This window comes from Zootoca vivipara, chromosome 5 (genome assembly GCF_965207765.1).
Source record: "Zootoca vivipara chromosome 5, rZooViv2.hap1.1, whole genome shotgun sequence".
Classification (NCBI taxonomy): domain Eukaryota; kingdom Metazoa; phylum Chordata; class Lepidosauria; order Squamata; family Lacertidae; genus Zootoca; species Zootoca vivipara.
Genome location: NC_142588.1, coordinates 26399332 through 26422094, shown reverse-complemented (window position 1 = coordinate 26422094; position 22763 = coordinate 26399332). Strand labels below are relative to the sequence as shown.

The 22763-nt window shown below is 42.8% G+C and overlaps 2 protein-coding genes and 1 long non-coding RNA gene across 3 annotated transcripts in view; 1 reads left to right on the top strand and 2 right to left on the bottom strand.

Moving 5' to 3' along the window:
• DDX21 (DExD-box helicase 21) overlaps positions 1-4854 on the bottom strand; it is a 14837-nt gene extending 9983 nt beyond the window's left edge. Inside the window, exons 1-3 of the mRNA XM_035137502.2 lie at positions 3166-4854; positions 2107-2364; positions 650-725 (exon numbers count right to left, since the gene is read on the bottom strand). Of these exons, the coding sequence (XP_034993393.1) occupies positions 650-725; positions 2107-2364; positions 3166-3576 (745 nt within the window). The 5' untranslated portion in view covers positions 3577-4854. The remainder of the gene's footprint in view (positions 1-649; positions 726-2106; positions 2365-3165) is intronic.
• LOC148685616 (uncharacterized) lies at positions 3390-6718 on the top strand. The gene is made up of 2 exons (XR_015949989.1): positions 3390-3644; positions 5908-6718. It is a non-coding gene; the product is annotated as an uncharacterized LOC148685616 (long non-coding RNA).
• STOX1 (storkhead box 1) lies at positions 5095-22763 on the bottom strand. The gene is made up of 4 exons (XM_035137501.3): positions 22103-22763; positions 11126-11278; positions 6456-8778; positions 5095-5459 (listed from the first exon to the last, which is right to left on the bottom strand). Exons 1-4 carry the CDS (start codon positions 22476-22478, stop codon positions 5300-5302), a joined length of 3012 nt encoding a protein of 1003 aa, XP_034993392.1. The 5' UTR covers positions 22479-22763; the 3' UTR covers positions 5095-5299.

Here is a 22763-nt window from a genome sequence, read left to right as displayed (position 1 = left end):
ACTGGCATTTTAGACAAATGGTTTGGTTATTATATTGAAATTTTCATCCCCATTTTATTTTCTATTCTCAGTATCAAAATAGTGGTGCCTCGCTAGACGAATTTAATTCGTTCCACGGGTCTTTTCTTATAACGAAAAAATTCGTCTAGCGAGTCCCATAGGAATGCATTGAATTTTTTTCGAATTGTTTTTTGCCCATAGGAACGCATTAATTGAATTTCAATGCATTCCTATGGGAAACCGCGATTCGCTAGACGAAAACGCATTCGTCTAGCGAGGCAACCTCCGCTCGAAAAATCCTTTCGTTAAGCGGAAATTTCGTTAAGCAGGGCGTTCGTTAAGCGAGGCACCACTGTATGCTTTTTCTTTCATTGTCACTGTATATCAAGCTGTTTTAAGCTATGATTCTGAGATCTCTCTCCTTGGTGTTCACAGCCAAATTAGAATGCATCAGGGTATTTGTAAATTTTGACTATTGTTCCAATGTGCATCATTCTGTACTTACATGGAATCTCATCTACTATTGCTCAGCCACTGTTCTAAGACATAATCAAATAACCAGTCCTGGCGAGAGCAAGATTAAAATGGGCAGGGAGGGATGAAGAGGAGGAGTGTTCTGCTTCAGACTGTAAACATTTAAAGAACATACCTTTGAGAAGGTCAATAGTTGCTTTAGAGAGATTAAAGTTGGCAAAGTCTCCTTCCTTTTGCTCTTCAGTCAATTCCTGTTGGGGGGTTTTAAATGCAAAAGATTAGTTATAGAAAATCAATTTAAAATATTCCAAAAAGTGCTAGAAGTTCCGAAAGGAAAACAATAACAAGTGTTTATTATATCTGGTAAATGTTTTCACAGATTCGAACATCTTGGGAGAAAATAAGGAATAGAAGGAAAGAGATACTAAGATATCCTGTACATAAGGCTCTCATAAACTTGTATAGATGAACAAGACAAGAACAGAAATCTCAGTACAAAACACTAACAGCAAGCCTATTATATTGAACATCAGAAGCTACATCATTGCAAATCAGACCACTGGTCCATCTATCTCAGTATTTACAGTACATGGATTGGCATCAGCGGTCTGTGTTACAGAGACCTTCTTCTGGGTACCCCACCTTCTAAAGCAACCACAGACATTTGGACTGCATCACCTCAATTGTGGGACTTTTGCCAGGGATGCTCCCTAAACATTTACTCTTATGTCTTTTCATTGTCAACCTTTTAATCAGATGAGCTTTTTTAAATGAATCTGGTGCTACTCATCTTGATGTTACTACTGTTTTTCCTACTGTGGTGCTTTACTGTAATTTCAGTCAATTTAAGAGTTACCCATCCCTACGTTAGAGTATTTTTTGCCATGGCATCTACAAGAACATGGCTCTTTATCTTCAAACTGAACTCAGAAAATAGACACCTTCAGCCTGTTTACCCAAACCCTTGGGTCTGTACATTTGAAGTCCCAAGGTTAACAAAATGCCCTTGCATCTCCAATGTAAAAATACAGATGTGTGGATTGGGAAATGAAAATATGAGGTACATTCTATTTTTAATTATTATTATTTCATCTATTATTCCCAGGGTGACCCACAACAAAACACCACCTTAAAGTCTTTACAATAACAAAAAATGAAACATCACAATTAAAACCAGCAGCTGATATAAGTAATTGAAACAGTTGAAACTTGGAACCTAAAGAGTCTGGGAGAATTTTTAAGTCTTCGTCTGGTGACAAAATGATTATAAAGTTGTCACCAGGAAAGCCTCCCTGTAGAGCAAGTTTACATTAACAGGGTGCCACACCAAGCAGGTACTTTTTCTCACTGCAATCTACATTTCAGTTAGTGATGGCACAAAGGGAGTCTCCACAGATAACCTAAGCCTGCGGGCATTGAAACACAGAAAGGAATTCCTTCATGTATCCAAGTACCAAACCATGTTAGGATTCAAAGATTAAGTACCAACACTTTGAATTGTGCTTGGAAAAGGAATTATGACTACACCTTGCCTCAGTACATGGGTTAATACACTTACTTTTCCCAACTTCTGCACTGAAATTCCATTGAAATTAAGTATACAAAATGAAAGGTCTGAAGGTATCATCTCACCTGATCTTGGTCACTCTCACATTCCGTATTTGATTCTTCAACATTACCCTTCTTTTTTGAGTTGCCAACTCCATTAGTGGCGGAGGATGTTGTATTGTGTTCTGCAATTATGTCTTCAATGTCATCAAAAACTTCTTTCTTTTTCTTAATTTTCTTTGGTTTGGGTGGTTCCAATTCTGCATCAGACAGTTCATTCTCCTCTGTTGGTGTTTCTTGAATTTTCATTTTATGCTTTTTAGATTTATCTTTTTTATCCTTCTACAATAAATAAACAAACAACCTCAAATTAATATGCACAGGCGTATCTATCCCTCCCTGGCATGGGGAAATATATTTCCCCCTACAGGTATATGATTTGAAGCTATGCAGTTCATTGTGTTTGTACGCAATTACATCCTTATGTAAAGTCCCACCGACCTCAGTGAGGCTTACTTCTGTTGCCTTTTAGAAGTACAGTAGATGGGATTTTCTTTTATGTAACCCCCACCCTGGCTATAATGTATCGGGGGGGGGAGTTGTTTGCTTGTTTGGCAAGATAAAGTGAGTAACAAACGCCGCTGCCTCCAACTGGGGAGGCCGAGCTTGGCCACCGTGCCCAGTAGCCATGGATGGCTTTATCCTCCCGTTGCCTAATCCTCTTGGAAAGCCATCCAAGTTGGCGGCCATACTCACTGCCTTCTGAGAGAGCGAGTTCCGCAGTTACAAACTATGCGCTGCGTGAAGCACTTCCCCTTTTAAAAAATAAATAAATAAAATCAGGAGTGCTTGGTTTCTTTAAAAAATATATAATAATTTCGGCGCGGGGGGGGGAGTTGGAGAGAAGCAAGACTGGCGAGGCCCACGTTGTTAAAGGCAGCCGCGTGGCAGAGGCTCACCCCACGCGCTCTTGCGCTTTCGAGAAGCGACAATTCGACTAGGCGGCCGCCAAGCGCCGCGGCTGAGGAAGGGAAGCCGCCTTTGGCTCCTCCTCCTCCAGGGCCCGGCTCGCCTCTCCACTCGCGGCCACGAGGCCCAGCCGGCCCGGCGCTTTCTCCCCCCCCCTTCCCCCTCTCCGGATACCTTGCGCTTCTTGCCGCTGCCCTCTAGGGCGACCTCAGCGTCCATCGGGGTGCGGGGCTCCATCTCGTCCTCGCTCTCGTAGTCTGGCCGGGGGGCTGCGGGCATTTCCTGGGACTCTTCTCCGCTGAGGTGGTGGCAAAAGCGGCTGCTCAAAGCCGACGCCGGGGCGAAAGGAAAGAGCCCCGCCCCGGCGGCGCTGCTGACGAGAAAGCGAGGCGGCGCTTGGCTGCGAGAGGCGGCTCTAGGCCAGGCCCAGCCCCGCCAACAGGGGGAGTGAAGCGTGGGGGCTGAGGAAGCCGAGCGGTCGCTGGTGGCGCGGGAGGGCAAAGCCCGGGAGCGGACGAGACCCAAAGCCTGCAGGGCCGGCGAGCGGGCGCAGTGCTGCGTGAGGTAGCGGCCGAGGCAGCCCATTCCCTCCCAGGCGGCGGCGAGTGCGACTGTCCCCGGCTAGCAGCTCCTGCTGCTCCTCCTCCCCTGAGGTGAAGCGCGGTAAACGGACACTCCCCCCTCGGCGAGTCATCGCCGTCTTTCTCCGCGTTGGCTCTGCGGTGCCGCCGCACTAGGTGGCAGGCGAGAGGGCGGCCTCGGGGGTGAAGCCGAAAGGTTTTCGTAGTGTTCAGCACCGTTTCCCTCTGGCCCGAGTCCTGTCGCTGCTGCCTGAGGCCGAGCAGTAAATTCCAGCGGTAGAGAGATATGTGGCAACTTGGCTGAATCAAACTGGGCTGGGACACCCCCATCCCCACCCCCACTTCTCGATTATCTGCTTCAGCCACCACCGCCACCCCACTTTCCACGCTTTAAAGTAGCCGAAAGTCAAAACTTAAAAGTGAGTAGCGTTTTGGTAAGGAAACGCCCCCCCTCCTCCGCTGAGGAATTTGCAGTCTGCATATGCCCAGAGCAGGGGGGCCAACTTGAATAAAATATGGAGGGGGCCCAGGTAAGCCCTGCCCCGCATAATTGAATCACAGGATGAGGCACACACACACAGTGAATGGAAATGCCCATCAACTTTGGAGGGGGCCTTGTCCTCTCAAATATTCTATTTGGGGAAGAAGACCCCCTCCGCCCCTTGGAGTTGGCTCCGATGGCAGAGAGGCAGCTTCTTTTTTTAGGATCATGTAGATCGTGAAGCTGAGGCTCCAATACTTTGGCCACCTCATGAGAAGAGAAGAATCCTTGGAAAAGACCCTGATGTTGGGAAAGATTGAGGGCACTAGGAGAAGGGGACGACAGAGGACAAGATGGTTGGACAGTGTTCTCGAAGCTACGAACATGAGTTTGACCAAACTGCGGGAGGCAGTGCAAGACAGGAGTGCCTGGCGTGCTATGGTCCATGGGGTCACGAAGAGTTGGACACGACTAAACGACTAAACAACAACATTTCCTAAGCTGACCTGATTCTAATGATACCTTAAGAATCTTTAAGAATTTCTCAGAGACACATCTAGTCCAGCATCCTACTGCTTCCCACAGTAACCAATCAGGCAACAGCTCTCTTCTATATTGTATGTCCTCAGCAGCTGGTATTCAGATACACTGCCTCTCAGATACACAGATATTCTAGTTAACTGTTATGGCTAATATCAGCTAGACTTGTACCCTGTGAATTTGCCTAACTCCCTTTAAAACGCATCTGAGCCAGTGGCGATCACCTCACCTTGTGGCAGCAAATTGCAATAAACTTATGTGTTATGTGAAGATGGGACTTCTATCCTGACCACCAAATTCACTGGAATCACTGCACAGCTAAGAGGTTTTTGGTGTGTGTGTTTGTGTGCATGTGTGCACACTATTTCCTGGTTTGAGGTGCATCAGTAAATACCATTAGGATCATTGCTTGGACTGATCTAGCACAGTCATAGGACTCTTGAAACAAGTTGGCATCCTAAATGGTTTGTAGAGACAATCAGAATGAAGTGCAACTTGAGATAATCGATTCTGCAATATAATTTATTACTAGAAATAAAACATTAGAAAAAAGTCACTGGAAAAAATGCTTATTACAAAGTTTAAATACATCTTATTAGGAGAATATAATGATCTTACCTACTTTAATATATATGACAGTTCAAAGAATTTACAGTAAATATATTAACATATTTACAAAGGAATTATCAAAACCTGATAAGAAAAATTAAACGTTCATGACTGGAGTCAACTGAAGCAAGGAGCTTCGTGTCAGAGTCTTTCCATTATGTATAGTCTTCTCTATGCCTTCCAAGTTCATGAGAAAACTTCGTCTTTTCTTCAGTCCATCTAAGATGGCAGAATTTGCAGATGCCAGACTTTGTGTTCTAAAAATTATTTTGTAAAACAAGATTAAATAAGAAACCTATTTTTCCATATTCAAACATTCAGATTGACTTATTTCTCCATAAATTACCAAAAGAAATACTGGGTGGCTAAACAAGTACAAAAAAGTCATCTTTATTTTGAATCAGCTCAAGAATATTATGGAAATTACAGTATTTATTTCAATTGAAGGGTAAGGAATATGGAGTCATAATATGATGCAACCAGCAAGTGTTCCTTATACACCATCCTTCACCAACCTGATGTCCTCCTGATGTTTTGGACTACAACTCCCATCAGCCACAGCCAAAAACATCTGAGCGTACCAGGTTGGTGAAGGATAGTATACTTCATTTAACTTGACAGTTTACCCAGACCCACTTACTGGGATATCTTGCCTGGCCTTTTCTTGCCTTCCTGCAATATCTGATTTCCGCTTTTCTTTATCAGTGCTGTTCCTGAGCAACAGAAGAAAGTGTACAGTGACAGTACTGAGAAGAGGACTTCTTCCACCTGCTGTGCTGCAGTAAGAGTACTCTACTACCACCGCTATCCCCTGCAGACACTTGGGCATGTCGTGAGGTCCCTTACATCAGGATTGACTGAATACAATGGCCTACCTTTGCCATTCAGAATTTGATAGTGGTATACATGATTTGACCATTCATACACACATATGACAATTTTAGCATTGTATTTAAAAGGTTGTTTAAGTAGGCAAAGTTATCCAAGCATTCATGAGGACTCCTTGCATTCAAGGACAAGGAAAATGCCATGTTTCATTATAGGACTGTGATTTCCCAGCCTTGCAAGGTCCCGAAAGGCCCATGTGAACAGAGTTGAGAGTTATCTATGCCAATAGGCAATCTGCATTTTTCCAGTGCACAGCTGAAGGCCCTGTTAAAAAAACCCTTAAAAGTATGATTCACATATGTGTACAAGAAATACCATTAGCATTCTTTGTGTTTAAGAAAGTCACTTGTAACAGTTGTTCTTACCTTGGAGAATCTATCCCGCTGTCTCCTGTTATGCTGTGGTTTCCCGTCCCTTCCAAGTGGTTATGCTCATACTGGACACACTGATCTAGAACTGCAGCATCAGTTTTATCAGACAACTGTTGCTTTCTCGTATCATTTGTCTTTATTTCCCAGCCTTTTGGTGGCAGCATCAAGGATGCTAATTTTCCACCCACTTCATTTACTGACTTCTGCCAAACTCTGGTCTCTGCCTCATGCACATCATAGAAATCAAACAAACAGGGTTCAGCAGTATCAGGTGTCTGCCCATGTTCATCAACATCCTCTCGTTCTTCATTGCTTTTGTAGGCAAACTGAGATACCTGGTGGCACACACAACTTCCTCCTTCTAGGCTCATCTTCTGATACTCTTTTAAGCTATCCTTTGATCTAGAAAAACCAAGAAATTCATTTTCTTCACACTCACAGGGACCAACCCGGTCTGTATCAATTCTGTACCTTGAGAAGTGAGAATTAACACTTCCATTTCCCAACACAGTTGAGCCCAGTTCTTGTTCTTTACTGTTCCATTTCCCTGTATCTGAAGAATTATATGGGACTTGGCTGGATTGCAGCTTGGACAAATCCACATCATGTTGCTCTTCATCACCATGATATAGAGAACTACAAGTGTTGCCATCATCCAATTCTTGATACGGAGTTGGTTTATCGTAAGTGAATCTTTCATTTTGTGGGTTAACAGACTCAAGCCATTTGTTCATGTTAGTACACTCACTCTTTAAATCGTCATTTTGTCTGTGAGCAACAATATTTTCAGATAGTTTAAATTGTTGAGCATCTGCCTCACTGGGAAGATGGGTATCAGTTAGTTGATGTGCTGTTTGACCCAGCAAGCCAGTTTGATCATACTGGTGAGTTTGATCATACTGGTGAATTTGATCACACTGGTGAGGATGCTTTTTCTCCACTACTGCTTCGTCCACAAATGCAGCAGAAGTGTTAGACACTGCCTGCATCTCCATACTTTTTGGGGTTGCCCTTCTATGCAAATTACCTTTGCAAGCTGCACTTTCCTCCAGACAACTATATTTGACTTCTTTTTGTAAAACCTTGCATTGTAGGTAATATAACTCTTTCATTTTGTCATCTTCAGCATCACATTTGATGCTAACTGACTGCTTAGCTTTACAGTCCACAGTTCTTGAGGAATCCAGAGACCAGGACTGTGGGAAATTCTTCTCTGATCTTGGAGCTCCGGACTTTATATCATAGTTTTTCTGACTCCTATGTCCTTTCACTGACCTATTGCCTTTACAAGAAATAACTTTAAATGGATTAGTAACTTCTTTTCTGTATATAAAGTGAGATTCAACATTGATTGCATCCTCACACAACTGCTGATTGCAAACTATAGTTTCATTTGTAATACAAGACGATGGATGTTCAATACAGTTTTCCAGTTTGCTATTAGCTGGTATTTGGTCTTCACTCTTAAACTCCCTTGATGACTTATTAACGTGTTTTTCTTTGTTGGACTGCACTTTCCTGCGATGCTTTGCAGCTTTATTTTGTTTTTTCTGAGTGAACCCTTTGGGAAGATGTTTGTGCTTCATTGTCAACACTTCTGTAGAGGTTCCTTTACTGATATATTTTTTCTGCTCCTCTATTTTCTGCATCAGTGCAGTGTGCTTGGTTAGGTTGTCCACAGTCAGCACAGGGTTGATGCGTTTGATAATTTCATGTTCAACATCACGTGGGATATTATCCAAATTATCTTCATCCCTGACTGGCCATTCTTCAGGAGGAAACTGGGCGGAAAATGAAGTGTGCAGTTTTTTTGGTTTTTCTTTCTTGGAAGTGTTGCGCCAGAAAAGGCTAAGACCAAACTTCTTAATCTTTTCCTTCTCTTTCCCCAACTGCATGTAGTGAGCAGTTCCACAAGAACGGTTCTCAACAAGTGTATTGGTGGCCTGATTCTGAACTGAAAATCTGGATTCACAAGACCCTTTTTGACTTTTCCCATTAGGCTCAGGGCTAACATGTTGCTCATTGACTGCAGTCTGCCCAGGGAAACAATGACAGGATCTGCAATGGGATGCAATAGGGAAATTATTTTGTAGAAGGTCTGCAGCATCTTCCACGCTTACAAGGTATGTAACAGAAGGCTCTTGAGGGCAATTATCTTCCAAAAGGACCCTCTTCTTGTTTTTCATAGCATTATTACAGATAAAATATGTATTTGGGGTCACTATGAAATATCCTTCCCCAGTGTGATATATCTTCCGTTCTTTAATCAGCATCCCAAGTGTACTATATAGAATATCATGTGTGGGAGTTGCAATACCTAGAATAAAAGGGATGATAGTATAATATTAGTCATTTCTGTGGCATAGTCAATATGAAAAGTATTTTATAACTCTTACCACATTTATGGGTCAGAATAAATTCATGCTGTAAACCACTGTTATAGCCTGCTCCTGTGCATGCTTTCTCAGAATAAATTACTGTTGTGTTCCATGGGACTTTTTCCTAAGTAAGTGAAAATACAACTGCAGCCCCAATCTTTTTCCAAATGGAAAAGAGAAGGGGAGGAATTGCTTACAGCTAACTGATTTCTGACTTTAACTTATTCATATGGATGCCCCATAGATTTTTATATGGAACAACTGTCTTCCTTTAATGCTAAAGGCAATATGCCTTCTCCCGGTTGGACAACAGGGGGCAGCAAATACACACTAAAGGGGTTTTTTAAACATGAACAATAAAATCCTCATCTAGAATGCTTCCAAACTGAAGGTTTTTCAAATGTGTGACTTGCAGACAAAATCCATCAATCCTTACAGGCTCATTGGAGCCCCCAGGATGGCTAGTGAAACCCCTACCACACAAATTACTGAGCCATTTTTAGGGTTAAGAAGCAAACACGCTTAGTAGGGCAAAGGGGGCTTACTCGGCATTGACATCCTACAATTCCCTTCAGATTAGTAGCAAATTTTGACTCAAGAGCGTGGGCAGGACAGTGCAGTACAACAAAGCAAAGCAAAGTGCAGAATTGGCAGTTTGCCAATATATCTGCAGCCAAGAAAAGGCCTTGGGCCCAAAAGTGGAAGTGCAGTCAGGTTCTGATTTCTGCCACAGTCCAGGAGGGAAAGGCACATTCTGCACAGATGTAGCTAAACTCATTGTTTTAATATGAACCACCTCCCACAACTTCATTTCCCGCAACTAAACTAAGCAAAAGGCAAGTTTACCGCTCCAGTTCAGCAACAGGTGATTTGTAAAGGTGAAGCGTCATAACATCCATTTAATTGTAAATCAGCAAACTGCCTGCAATTACAATGAGTGGGACATACAAGGAAGGGAGACTGAAACAGGAGTCTCTTGCAGGGAGGTCCCTGCATGCTCTCCATGTTGCAGACACAAAGTGTACAAGGGCCAGGCCATTCAGTGCCAGTATTTCCAGCCATGTCTCCAGCACATAGCTGCCAAGTCTCCCACTGAAAAATGCGCGATCAGCAGCAGCGCGGCACCGGAAGTCGCTCCTACACATGTCTGGACATGCGTAGAAGCAACTTCCAGTGCCCAGACATGAGCAGAGCAGCATTGGAATTTGCTTCTACGCATGTCCAGACATGCGTAGAAGCAACTTCTGGTGCCAACTCTGCCCGATTTCCGGTGCCCAGGCATGGGCAGAGCGGCACCGGAAGTCATGCGTAGAAGCGACTTCTGGTGCCACTCTGCCCGATTTCTGGTGCCCAGGCAGAGCGGCACCCGAAATGGAGCCTCCCTGGCAGTAGGAAATCCGAGGGGTTTCCGGGATTTTTTTCTATTCGGGATAACAGCGGGAAACAGATTAAAATCCAGGGGTTTCCTGCGAAAAATGGGAGACTTGGCAGCTATGCTCCAGCATGCTACTTTTGACACACAGAATGGCTGCCATTCATTCTGATGAGGGGGAGGTAAAAAGAGGTGTATGGATCTGCTCAATCTCTAGTGGTTTCAGCCGCTGAGAATCAACCCATCTCATATCTTGCACTGCTTCATCCTGGGTTCTGTTTCTCACTCATGCTAAAGCTGGGGTAGGAGAACACAACCTGTGGCCCCCCAGATGTTGTTAAACTACAGCTCCCACCTCTGACCCTTGGCTGTGCTGCCTGCATCTGATAGGAGATGAAATCCAACAAAGTATGGAGGGACGCAGGCTTCTCATCCCTGTGCTCAATTGTGGAGGAAAGTTGGATATTATATTATTAGGCATCTGGGAGCTGCCTAATGAGGGATCTTTTAAAAAAAAAATTTACACACACTAAAGACTACTTAAATGTTTTTTGATATAAATATACTGAAAATGGAAAGTGTTACTGTGACAAACACATGTACCATGTAGGTTTGCTCATCTGGTATATTCTTTGCCACATTGTTTTCACACACCCATCTTTATGCTCCTGATATTTAATTCTCCCCAACCCCATGAATTTTGATGACTGCAAGCTGGCAGCCCAGATTTGTAATGCAGTGTGAGTTAGAACAATTAGATCCTGTGTTTTGTTTTTCATCTGCTGATTTACAAAGGGAATTCTAATTGCTTTCCTGGTCCCAGACAGCATGCATTCTTTCACTCTGCTAGCTGCAAAACCCCTTGAGTCCAATGTTTATGTGAAGTGTCAACAACCCATGATTTAACAGATTACCTGGGTAATGTTTCCCCAGCTGATCCAGTAAGGTTTCCTGTGTAACGGTAATTTGAGCTGCATTCATATCAGATATAGCACAACACAAGACTTCTGCCAAAGGAACGAACTGGGACTGTGAAATGGGATTCATGTGCACTGGAGATACATCACCTAAAAGGAATAGAGGGGGGGGGATAGAAATGAACTTCCTTTCTACTTTGGAATATTTCTTTTCCCCCTCTATTGCCCTTTCAAAATGTTGGCTTCTTTTAGCTTCAGCATGATGGATAATAAATGATCATCGTTCTAAAGAAATAAAAGCGATTTTAGCAATTATTAGCTCAAAAACAAACATCTTGAAGCATGTTAAGTAGATGCTGCAGGCAGATATGTGTCTTCGGATGCTTAGACCATCACTTAAGTTCTCTGGTTTCTTCCCCAAATACATACCATATGAAGTGAAAACACTGTAAGTTTTCCTTGGAACTATGTGAAACATGCAGTCTGTTTAAACATTTTAGAAGGTGTTACAGGACTCTTCCCAAGACATTTATGCAATTCAATGAGTAATGCAATATAATTGAGGTTTAAATTAAATGTAGCCTACTAAAAACAGCTGTCTCATGTTACAGCTAGGGCAAGAAAAGGTCTCTTTAGGATTATTTTCTCTTTAAGTCAACAAAATAAACAACAGTCCCTTTTGAAGAAGTTGTTAAACACTTCTTGACCTCTGTTTTACAACTGGCAATGGTTCTGTTTAACAGAATGTGTTTAGAGAAGTTCCTAAGAATTTCCTTTATGACGTTGCTAAGCTACTACCAGCAGGTGTATAAATCAGCGTCCGCTTGCTTTGTGTGGAACGGGAATTCAAGAAAAAAACACTGAATAGTACAACATTGGGGCTAGTTACTGTAAATGGAAAAGCTGGTTTCACAGTTTCTTGCAAAGCACACCTTAAAATGGCTATTTTCTATCTTTTGATAGTATTACAAAGTTAGTTTTCCAGGAAAAGCCAAGGTTCCAAACAAAAGGTAGACCAGCACCAGCATCAGCATGTGTGACAGACTGATTTCTTCCCAATGATGCTTCTCTGGGCTATTGTTAATACATTGCTCAAGCCCTCATATTTTTCAGCTTAACAAACACAGCAGGACCCATCTTGAAAGGGCATCTTGAAAGATCAAGATTAGTCATCTTTTTATACAGGTTAATCTACACAAATAAATTGTATGTGGGATAAACACACACGCCACAACAATTGGGTTCATTGTTCATATTCATAGCTATTTTGGATTGCAAACACTTTGAGCAGGATGCACCTAACAAGTCCCATCAGCAGAAGCCCTGCACGAGGACTTCTGTTTGCACAAGTCTATACCATCAGCTTTCAGAAGTACTGTACCATCTTTACTTAGAAAGTATTCCACTCACTGGTGTATCCACACATCTAGTTTGGTGTCTGTACAAATGTGAACATAAAGTAATATCTCTGCCTCAACAATCCTATAAATATGTTGACCTGGCACCAGAAACCCATGCACCTAGCAATTATTGGTTGGTTACCAACAGGAATATAGTGCTTACCATTCTGTGGTGGCAGAAATGAAACACACCTCCTGGCATGGCACTTCTCATAACAATATATTTAAAGCTTAACAAAAATATTTGTTTTGGCCCAGAACAAAGGAACCTGGCACCCATCAGGTACAGCAAATGCAAGCCCCATTGATTGCAAAAATACAGCTCAACTTCTACAGTGAGCAAAGTAACTTTTTTTAAAAAAAAAAAAACTTCCCAAACTCCAGCCTAGGCAACCTGCCAAAAATCCATGTATTATTGACCCTCAAATGATTTTACCAGTCTACTCAAACACAGATAATTGTTTACACATGCGAAATCCGAGAACGCATTTTCAGAGCATATACCGAAACTCAATGTGGGAAAGTCATCTGCAATACAAGAGTCAGATAACAAAACATAGGGAACAAAAAGTCTCCAGATACGCTTCACCAACATAAAAAGATGTTTTGTTCTGTCCTTGTAACTTGAGTGTTGCTGGATTAATGGTGCCTTCACTGGGCAGGTAGCACATTTCTGTCTTCCCTTCAACATTCCGATTCAGATGTAGAGCAAGTCGGCGCAAATCTGTTATGGTCAACAGATCTGCTGTACACTAGAGCTCAACTTTACCTTAAGGTTATTAAAGCCGAACATACCAGTACTTGGTAGTTCAACAATACTGATTATGCTTAGGAGTAAATTACAGGAGACTTGGAAGATCTAGAACTGCATCTCACAAAAGTTTGTTTTTTACTTTATAGCAGCCACAGAGGCGGTGTGGAAGCTGTAAATTCTTCCAGGCCAGTTTAGGTCCTGGACATTCCATTGGTGATCACTGTTAGGACTTTCCTGTAGCAACTTGCTGGGCTGATTCACTGCAACCTTGCCCCCCTTCCTGCTCTGTCTGTCCCTCATTCTACTGCTTAACTGCTGCCTTGGACTTCAACTTGTAGAGTCCATTTGCTTAGGATAAATGGCAAACCCCAAAATTCCTGCTTATGAGCTTCCTTCCCACTATATTCTCTTCACTGCCGCAGTTTGGTTAGCTGCTACATAAGTTAGGTTTGACTTCAGTTTCATGTAAACCGCTTAGTTTTCATGATTAAGTGGTATATACAGTAAATCTTGTTAAATAAATAATAATTTTTAAAAATCGGCACCAGATCATCCAACTAAATTAAAATAACAAAAACCTTCCACTGTACCATGATGTAACTGGATTTGATGACTTATAAAGCACCATGTATTAGGATGCTTTTGCAATCATTTCGGTTATTACAGTTGTGATAAAAGAAGTATGAGAACTGAGCTTAATCGATTACTTGGACATATCTTCTCAGTTAAACGTGTCCAGAAGAGGGCAATCAAAATGGTCAAAGGCCTGGAAACGATGCCTTATGAGGAACGGCTTAGGGAGCTGGGTATGTTTAGCCTGGAGAATAGAAGGTTAAGGGGTGATATGATAGCCATGTTCAAATACTGTATATAAAAAGATGTCATATAGAGGAGGGAGGAAGGTTGTTTTCTGCTGCTCCAGAGAAGTGGACACGGAGCAATGGATTCAAACTACAAGAAAGAAGATTCCACCTAAACATTAGGAAGAACTTCCTGACAGTAAGAGCTGTTCGGCAGTAGAATTTGCTACCAAGGAGTGTGGTGGAGTCTCCTTCTTTGGAGGTCTTTAAGCAGAGGTTTGACAGGCATATGTCAAGAATGCTTTGATGGTGTTTCCTGCTTGGCAGGGGGTTGGACTGGATGGCCCTTGTGGTCTCTTCCAATTCTATTATTCTAAACAACTACCTTGACCATTGTTCAATTGCTTGCTTGAATGTATTTATGCTTAATTCCACATTTTTAGATTACATCAACATATGATGGCATGTCATCGTGTTGCAGATTGCAACACACACTTAGTCCTTTATTAACTCATCTGTTAATTAAAAGGGAGAGAGAGAAAAGGTGCAATGAGAGTATTCACAGATCTGTCTAGCAGTGATAGGCAATTTATTAGGTGACTGGCTTTCTCTTGCCTCACCAGTCAAATGGATCAAATAAATCTTTATCCTCCATTAACAGGAGTATAGGATTAACTCAGGATTTAAATAGGTGAATAATGACTGATACCAATTCCAACTCAAAGTTAATTTCCAACCAACCAACCCCCACCTACTTTTTAAAGACCATGGCTTTAATCACCCCCCTCCCTGTGGCCAAAACTGGTTACAGTAGTTTTGTTTTATTTCAAACCAAGAAGCACAGATTAAAAACAAACTCCCTATTCTGTTAATTTTCGCAGGATGTTGTTCTTGCCAACAGCATAAAGAGAAGGCTCAGGTTGATTCAGGAGCTTATGTTATGTTATGATGTAGTACTTTAAGTTCCACATGGTGTGAACAAATAGGGTTGGTTTTTCCATTTTGACCTGCTTGCGGGCCTTCCCTGGCTAGCCTTTTAATGAGGCAGAAGCAACCAGCATTAGCAAAAGTATTTGAAAGACTGCTTCAGCAACTATTTGATCCATTACAAGGATATTCTATGGATTTCAGACGGTGTTTTTCAAAAGAGTATCATTAAAACGTACGAATGCATGAAATGACTATGAATTATTTTAAAAACAAAACAGGACTTCTTAAGTCCAGCATTAATGGGCCATGAGTTTTCAAACCTATGCTCGTTTGCCAGGTGGGTTCAAAACACGGATGAAAGGCAGGCAGTCATGGAAGGAATCCAAGCAGCAGAAAAACACACAACCGTCTGCTCATTTGCCATCCCTCATTAAGCTCATGTGGTATTGGTAGACGACACGTCCCACAGAACAAGTGGCTAGAACGAGTTTCATGAATATTTCGGCATTTAGGCAAAGCTCAGGTGTGCTGCTTACAAAACACACATTTCCCTTGCATTTTAACATCCCAATGTAATGCTCTTCACTGCACATGCTGCCCAAATATTCAAAATGATGATACACATTTTAATTTCCCAGTACCAAAGCTGTCTCTTTCCTACTTCTTTCTTACCCCCCATTACTAGTTTTGTGGGTTTTTTATTAAAACTATTGCAGAAAATGCCATAAAATTTAAAAGGTGGCCACTGGCAAAATCGCATTTCAAACAGAAATTCTGAAAGATAACTATTTAAAAACTGGCACTGAAATTTAATCAGTCACTGCCAATGCTACTTGGACCCAGGAGGGAGCAGTTTCTAAACCTGTTCCCAACTTTGAAACCAAACTAAGCCAGCATTACAATTGTTTACTAACAACAAGCCTTTGTGGCATATAGCACCAATTTCACTATTAAGCATAACATAGCACAAACATCATCTATCATCAATAAAACACCACTAATTACAGGGTCACTAGTTGACATCCATTAATTTTCTACCTTTTAATTTTCTACCTTTTAATTTTAATTATTATCCTCAGTAGATAAAGATTTGATTTCAAGACCAGACAATTAAAAGGTGGTTAATTCCTAGCCAGGTGAAAATTTTCTCAGTTCCTTTTACAGAAGGGCAAAGAACTGCTTCATTAACATATAAATATTCCCCACAATTAGTGGCTAGGATCTAAAGTGTTATGGGATAACTGAAAGTTGAGGAACCCTCAAAAGTTCAGTACAACACAATGGGCTGCAGTCAAAAAGGGAAGCTGGTAATTTCTTTGCAGAGAGGGCATTTAAATTATGTTTAGAGCATGCTCTCCCACTTACACAATTTTCACTTATGCATGCAGGGGCCCAGAACATAACCCCCACATAAGTGGGGGGATGCCTGTTCTGCAGGAAAAAGTGTGTTGAACAATCTTTCTCTCTTTTTTTGGCTAATTTAAATTTATATTCCTCTCCTCCAAGAAGCTGGAAATGGCACACACAGTTTCCTCCTCCCCATTACCATTTTATCCTCACAGCAATCCTGTAAGAAAGGCTACTCTGAGAGGTGATGAATGGCCCATGGTCACCCGGTGAGCTTCATGGCCAAGTGGAGAGTTGCACTTGGGCCTCCCTAATTACTGCTGTACTTTCATTCCAAGAAAACAAATGAGAATGAGAGAGGCCATGCTACATAACTCAGTGTTTTCCCCTCAACTCAAAAAAGGTTATCTGGTGCCACTAAGGTTGTATCAAAAGACGGCTGGTTTATGTAACCACTAAGCACATTACTGGTTGCTTTTCTGTGAGAACCCCTATTTCTATCGTTCCATGTCAAATATTTTATGAGAGCTCCACCACACACACAGAGTATGCTTAGGCACATTGTTCTGTGGCTCTGCTGGAGCCCTCGGGAAATCAGTTTGGCACAAGTAAATTGTGATCTAGTCCTGGGTAAGGCAAAGGAACTGTTTGTGTGGTCAGTGATCATATGAACCAGTCCTAATTCTGAATAGGACTAAGAAAGCGTAGCAGAATAGGAAAATGAAGCACAAGGCATCTTACAGGACTGATATCTTTTAAATTTCAGTGAAAGGGGTCATTGATTTTTGAAGAAACCTAAAACCAAAGTACTCCAGAGGATATGCAGGAATACCTAGAACACGATACCAATCAATAGCTAAAACAAGGAAGGAAGGAAGGATTATTTGGGCTCAGCAATCAAAATATGAGGCACAAAAGTCAGCAGCAAATGATTGTGTTCCTGCAGCTCCTATATAACATAGGCCTTGTTCTTGCCCTTAAGGATATATTTGAGGTGGGGGTGGGTAGTGAAAGGAACAACCAGGTTTAAATTGAAACCATTTCACTCAAAGCCCAGCAAACATATGGAACATGTTATAAGGTAAAAGCCACAAGGGCAAGTCACAGGAACGTGTTCAACAGGCAACTGGATGTTTTTATGGAATGAGGCAGGAATGAAAGACATCACAGGGAGTGGGAAAACACAAAGGAACAGATGTAAGAGGAGGAGATGGCTTACTGGGCCAAAGGAGTCTGTCCTGTGTAGCTTGGTATTCAGCTCTAATGTTAGTCATGAGCTTTGAAAGCACAATTGTTTCAACTGTTGTAAAATTAAAAGTGTGGGGAAAGCACCTTGGCTTGCCTTGCCTGGACAGCACCGGAATGTCCTGCACAATTCCTGTTCTTGTGGGCAAGAATGCCACAAGAGCATCGTAATGAGGCTTGCACAGGATATCGCCATGGCCCACAAAACATAAAAAACAAAGCAGTATTATAAATTAGCCAGGCACCAGGTATGTTTTGCGACTGGCGCAGGTCCAATTGCAACCATGTGGAGATATTTGGATGCCAGGTTGACATCTCCATCTGGCTGGTCCCTCCAGCTTTCTAAAGCAGGTTAGCAGAAGAGCTTATTTATTGCATTTATATCCCACTTTTTTCTCCAAGGAGTACATGGCTCACCCCCCCCCCAAACAACGACCCTGTGAGGTATATTAATAGGCTGTGACTGGCCCAAGGTCACTCAATGAGCTTAATGACTGAGTGGGGATTTGAACCCTGATCTCCTAGGTCCTTGTCCAGCACTCTAACCACTACACCGCACTTGCTTCCTAGAGTTCTTCTGCTATGGGGCAGCTATATAAATTACGCAGTAAATAAATATGGGGAAAGCAACATGTCACTTAGAGAAGCATCTGAAATATTTTCCTTGAAGCTTGAATTTGTTTTATTCTGTATTGTTTGATGTTTTAATGTGCTGTAAACCGCTTTGAGATTTTGTCTTTAAATCACAAAGCAATATAGAAATTTATTATTATCATTGTTAATAATAATAATAATAATAATAATAATAATAAGCATTATTGGGGGAATGGTGCCTAAACAGTAACCCGGGTTTAAGGTGCCATTTGGCAATTAGCTTATCTATCTGAGTTTCTAACACTGAAACAAAGGTATAGCCAGCAGGGCCCTGCAATTTTGAGGTCCTTATGGTTTCTTTTTCCTTAACTTTCTGGACGTTATGCACTCTGCCTTTCTAGTGCAGAACTTCATATCTTCCCCTGCTTTAAAAGGGAGGGGGAAGTAGAAATATTATCCTTCTGTGCAAAGCTACACTCCCAGTACATTACGCAGGTGCTGGCTATCGTGCCACTGGCACTGGACCAAGATGGGGCTATGAAGAATAAAACAGGGAGGGAGGGGGGCACACTATTATCTGGAAGGGCCCTGAAACGACTCTCACTGGATAAACAGCTCTCAGCTTTCACTTCTGTGGAAAGTTATTGTTCCAATTTTTCCTGTGCGAGTGTTAATAATTACCACTTTATAAGCTGAGGTAGTTTGTTGTAATATGTATACACCTCAGATCCACAGGCTCAAGCAAGCCTGTAAATTGACATACAACTAGGGTATTGCTTAATGATTAACTGCGGTGCACAACACATCTGTTACCTTGTTCTAAGACCACTCTACGGACTGCCACATTACCATGTCAAAAGTGATCCAAGGTAATCAGTAATCCAAACTCCAAACCACCCTTCTCTGTGCTTTTTTAAGGGAAGCCTCAGTATAGTCCTGTAATTCAACTGTAATTTGTTATGGACATGCATGTGTGAAAATACTGATGTTGCAATAAAATACCTATTGACTACTGACAAACACTACAAAGAATAGTTAAAACCTTTAACTTCAACCATTTGGCTATTTAGGAGGCATTCTGTTAAAAGGGGTAGCTGTTTCTTGCATGTAACAGATAAAGAAAAAGAGAAAATATTCCAATACACAGGAAAGAAGATAGATAAATCTTTCTCAGGTGACATGGGGAAGAAATCAGTGTAACTCTAAAGGAGATTGTACATTTAAAAATGAAGCCTCGCAGTGGAAAAGTATAGGTTGTGCTTTTAAGTTGTCTCACCTCATCATTCTATAGGGGTTCAACAACAAACTAATTTCTGCCCACTGACCTTACCACCTTCTAGTCTGACTCCAGAACTGGCCATTCTTACATACTTGTTGCATAGAATGATAAATGTGAAGCACTTTTCTTAAGGATGTTCGTGATGTTGGTACAATATTAGGAAACCCCTACAGATATGATTAGCCTGAGATTTTACCAATATCAACCTCAACCTTATTAAGATGCAACCTTCTGAAGCAAGGAAGTAAGGAGGAGAATAACTCCCAAATAATCAAGGCACTTTTGCCTCATCCTGTTTCATCTGGACATAAGGATTCACATAAGAGCATCACCAGTATAGTTCTTGAAACTCATTCATTCTACATTAACAAACTAAGATAAACAGAGTTGTAGAATTAGGCATGAAACCTGGACATGTTAACTTTCAGCTACTTTAATTGGGAAAGTTTTTTTTAAAGAAAGGGTGCTGTCTGTGCAGTCGTCTTCTCAATGGATTTTCAGCACTTGAATATGAGACCACTTGCAAGAAATTCCTGAACAGCTAACACTGAAGGAATTGTATTACTTGGCGGTTAACTTCAGCAGGACTCTGTATGGGCACCAGAGTCTCCCATATGGATCCAATTGCAGGATCAAGGAGATAGCTGTTAAGTGAAAACTTACAACAATGTTTATAGAATTCTGCATTTGTAACCATTTCCTTTATATGTTGGCTTTACTTAATATGGCACCAAGAGTACCACACCAGAGGGTACGGCAGAATATTGCTACATTTATGGGAACAGTAATGTTTTCTCTACAATACTGGGTTTACTACGCACACAGGTGTTACCAAACTCATATAAGCTCCCCATTTTGCAGGGCCAAGGGAGATTAATATTCACCAAAGCGAAACCACACAAAAATAAATATTTAAGAGTCTGGGTTTAAGGTGGGGAAATATGTAGGAAGTCTTTAAAAATTTCTTTTACTGAGGCGAGGCAAAAGATTGCTAACATCTCAGTGGTTAAAACAATATTTTCATCCTGCTTGAATGCCTTTTTTTTTCCTTTAAAGAAGTTAGCTGTTTATCAAGAGGGCACATGAGTGCCCCCGGAGGAACGTATTTCTCTCTGAAATAAAAGAACCTTCCTCTTTTTCAATTAAAAGGCAGTATGCTCTCCCTAGCTCCACAGAGACAGCAAGAAAGGAACAGATTAACCTTCGGAGTGCCTATCATTGTGTGACAAATCCTTGTTTACCCTCTCCCCACCCTCCATCTCTCCACACACAATAGCATGACCACAAGGTTCTTTCTGTGAGCCAAGGAACCCATTAGGTATAAAGCAATGAAGAGATTACAGTCAAAATGGCATCCCCAGCTGACAGGAAACATTGGAAGATTTTTGTTTGGTTTGGTTTTTTGCTTCAAATCACTTAAGCCTAAGAAGAAATGCCTAGTTCAGATGCTCATTTCCACTGGTTTCTTTATTTAATAAAACCTTGGTCCTCTAAGGGATAACAGCTTACTTCTTGCCCTATGTTTCTTTGCCAGAGTTACGGTAGTCAAGGGCTTCCCACACAGAAGGACAGGAGTTTGGAATTATGGAACGAAGGGGTTGAAAGAGAGAGAAAGAAAGCAACCTTTACTGAATGTAAGTAGACCCCAGATGTATGCTTGGAGGCTGCTTTAAAAGAATTTACATAGTAAACCGTTAACATGCACTGCCTCATTAGGGCCATTCAGTCTACACTACCACAGACGTACACAAGAGAGTGTTTTTAGTACCAGAGAAAGTATTACACACCACAGTGCATCACATAGGGATAGTCGCCATCTAGAGCAAATTCCACCTGGTAGCTGTATCAGGTTCATCAGTTCCAGCCAGCATCCTGTGTGAAGTTGCACTCTTCACACATTTTCATTACACATACAGAAGGCACTACCAAGCTTTTAAAAACAACCCCTAATGCTTATCACTCATTTTTATAAGGGTTGTATCCAACACTGTGCATGGGGTCCTACTCCTGCAATGGGACTTCCCTTTCCTCTCCATGCACACCCTCAGAATCTGCTCCAGAGGGTCCTCCAGAGGGAGAGGAACATTCCATCACAGAAGTGGAAGCCTTCTGCACAAGCAAAACAGCAGTGAGGTATACAACCCCACATGTAGCTGGAACCTAAGCAGTCTCTCATCCAAGCCCTGGGCAGATCCAAACTCCTTAGCTTGGGTATGTTGGTCTAGCAGCATCAGAAGCCCTGAGAGGAGAAAACTGGCTGAGAAAACTATATGAGTCTGGAGCTGGAGAAAAACACTCAGCATGTGCTCAAAACGCACTTCCTTTCTAGCAGCACACGTGCTTTAAGGCTCAGAGCATCCTTAAACACAAAAAAACTAAAGGGCCCAGAATCAGCTTAAAACAAAACCTGGCAAAGAAAGAGTCCAGGAGTCAGTTCTGGTTGAATCCGGTAGAGAAAGGAACGGAGCCAGGACTGGACCCGCAAGGTAAAGGGAGGAACCAAGAGAGAATGTGACGGAGCTGGGCACACGCGCTGGCGCTTTTCGGAGCCCCAGCGCAGGTGAGCTGGTGAAGCTGCTCCCCTGGCTTGGCTAACCTGCTTGCTTTGCGCGCTCGCTCACTTACCCACAGCCCTGATGAGGAAGCCCTTGGGCGGGCGCAGCGCCCTACGGAGCCAGGCATCGCGGAGGAGCTGCAGCGGGGCGTCGGGGCCCTGCAGCAAGAGCACGCCGCCCCGCAGCCAGCCCTGCAGCCACACCCGAGCCACGGCGCGCGCCAGCCCGCCGTTCCAGTAGCAGGCGGCGTTGGCGCGCCGGAACGCCTGGAAGACGGCAGCGCCGCTCGCCTCGTCGCCGCAGCTATCCGCCTCCGGCTTGCCCGGGGCAGCCGCCGCCGCCGCCTCTTTTCCCTCCTCTTCCTCGTGCTGCTGCTGCAGGCGGCGCAACACCAGGGCCAGAGAGCTCGGCGCCAGCTGCACGGCGCGCCGAGGCGGCCGCGACATCCTGGAGGTGCCTCAGGCTCTGCCCGTTATTCCCGCCGCTACTGCTGCCGCTGCGGTCGCTACCAAGGGAACCGAGCCCTTCCTGGCAGGGGGCGGGGAAAGAGCGGACCTGTCTCCACACGGTGGGCAGGGCCTGCCGGAGAGCGGCTGCTGCGGCCCGAGCCCCCTGCCCGCCTCTGGAAATGGCAGGTCCTGCTCCCCTTCAGTCAGGCTCCGGCTCTATGCGCGCGCGCCTGGGAACAAGCGCCGCCGAAGCCGCGGCGGGAATTTGGCTCGTTAAGTTGC

Bases quoted from the DNA above. Each gene is read 5' to 3' on its own strand.
- STOX1 (XM_035137501.3), bottom strand. From the start codon at position 22,478: ATGTCGCGGCCGCCTCGGCGCGCCGTGCAGCTGGCGCCGAGCTCTCTG. The intron at 8,779-11,125 runs GTAATCTGTTAA...CTTTTATTCTAG, and splicing joins GCTGGGGAAACATTACCCAG to GTATTGCAACTCCCACACAT. The intron at 5,460-6,455 runs GTAAGAACAACT...AATAATTTTTAG, and splicing joins AGCGGGATAGATTCTCCAAG to AACACAAAGTCTGGCATCTG.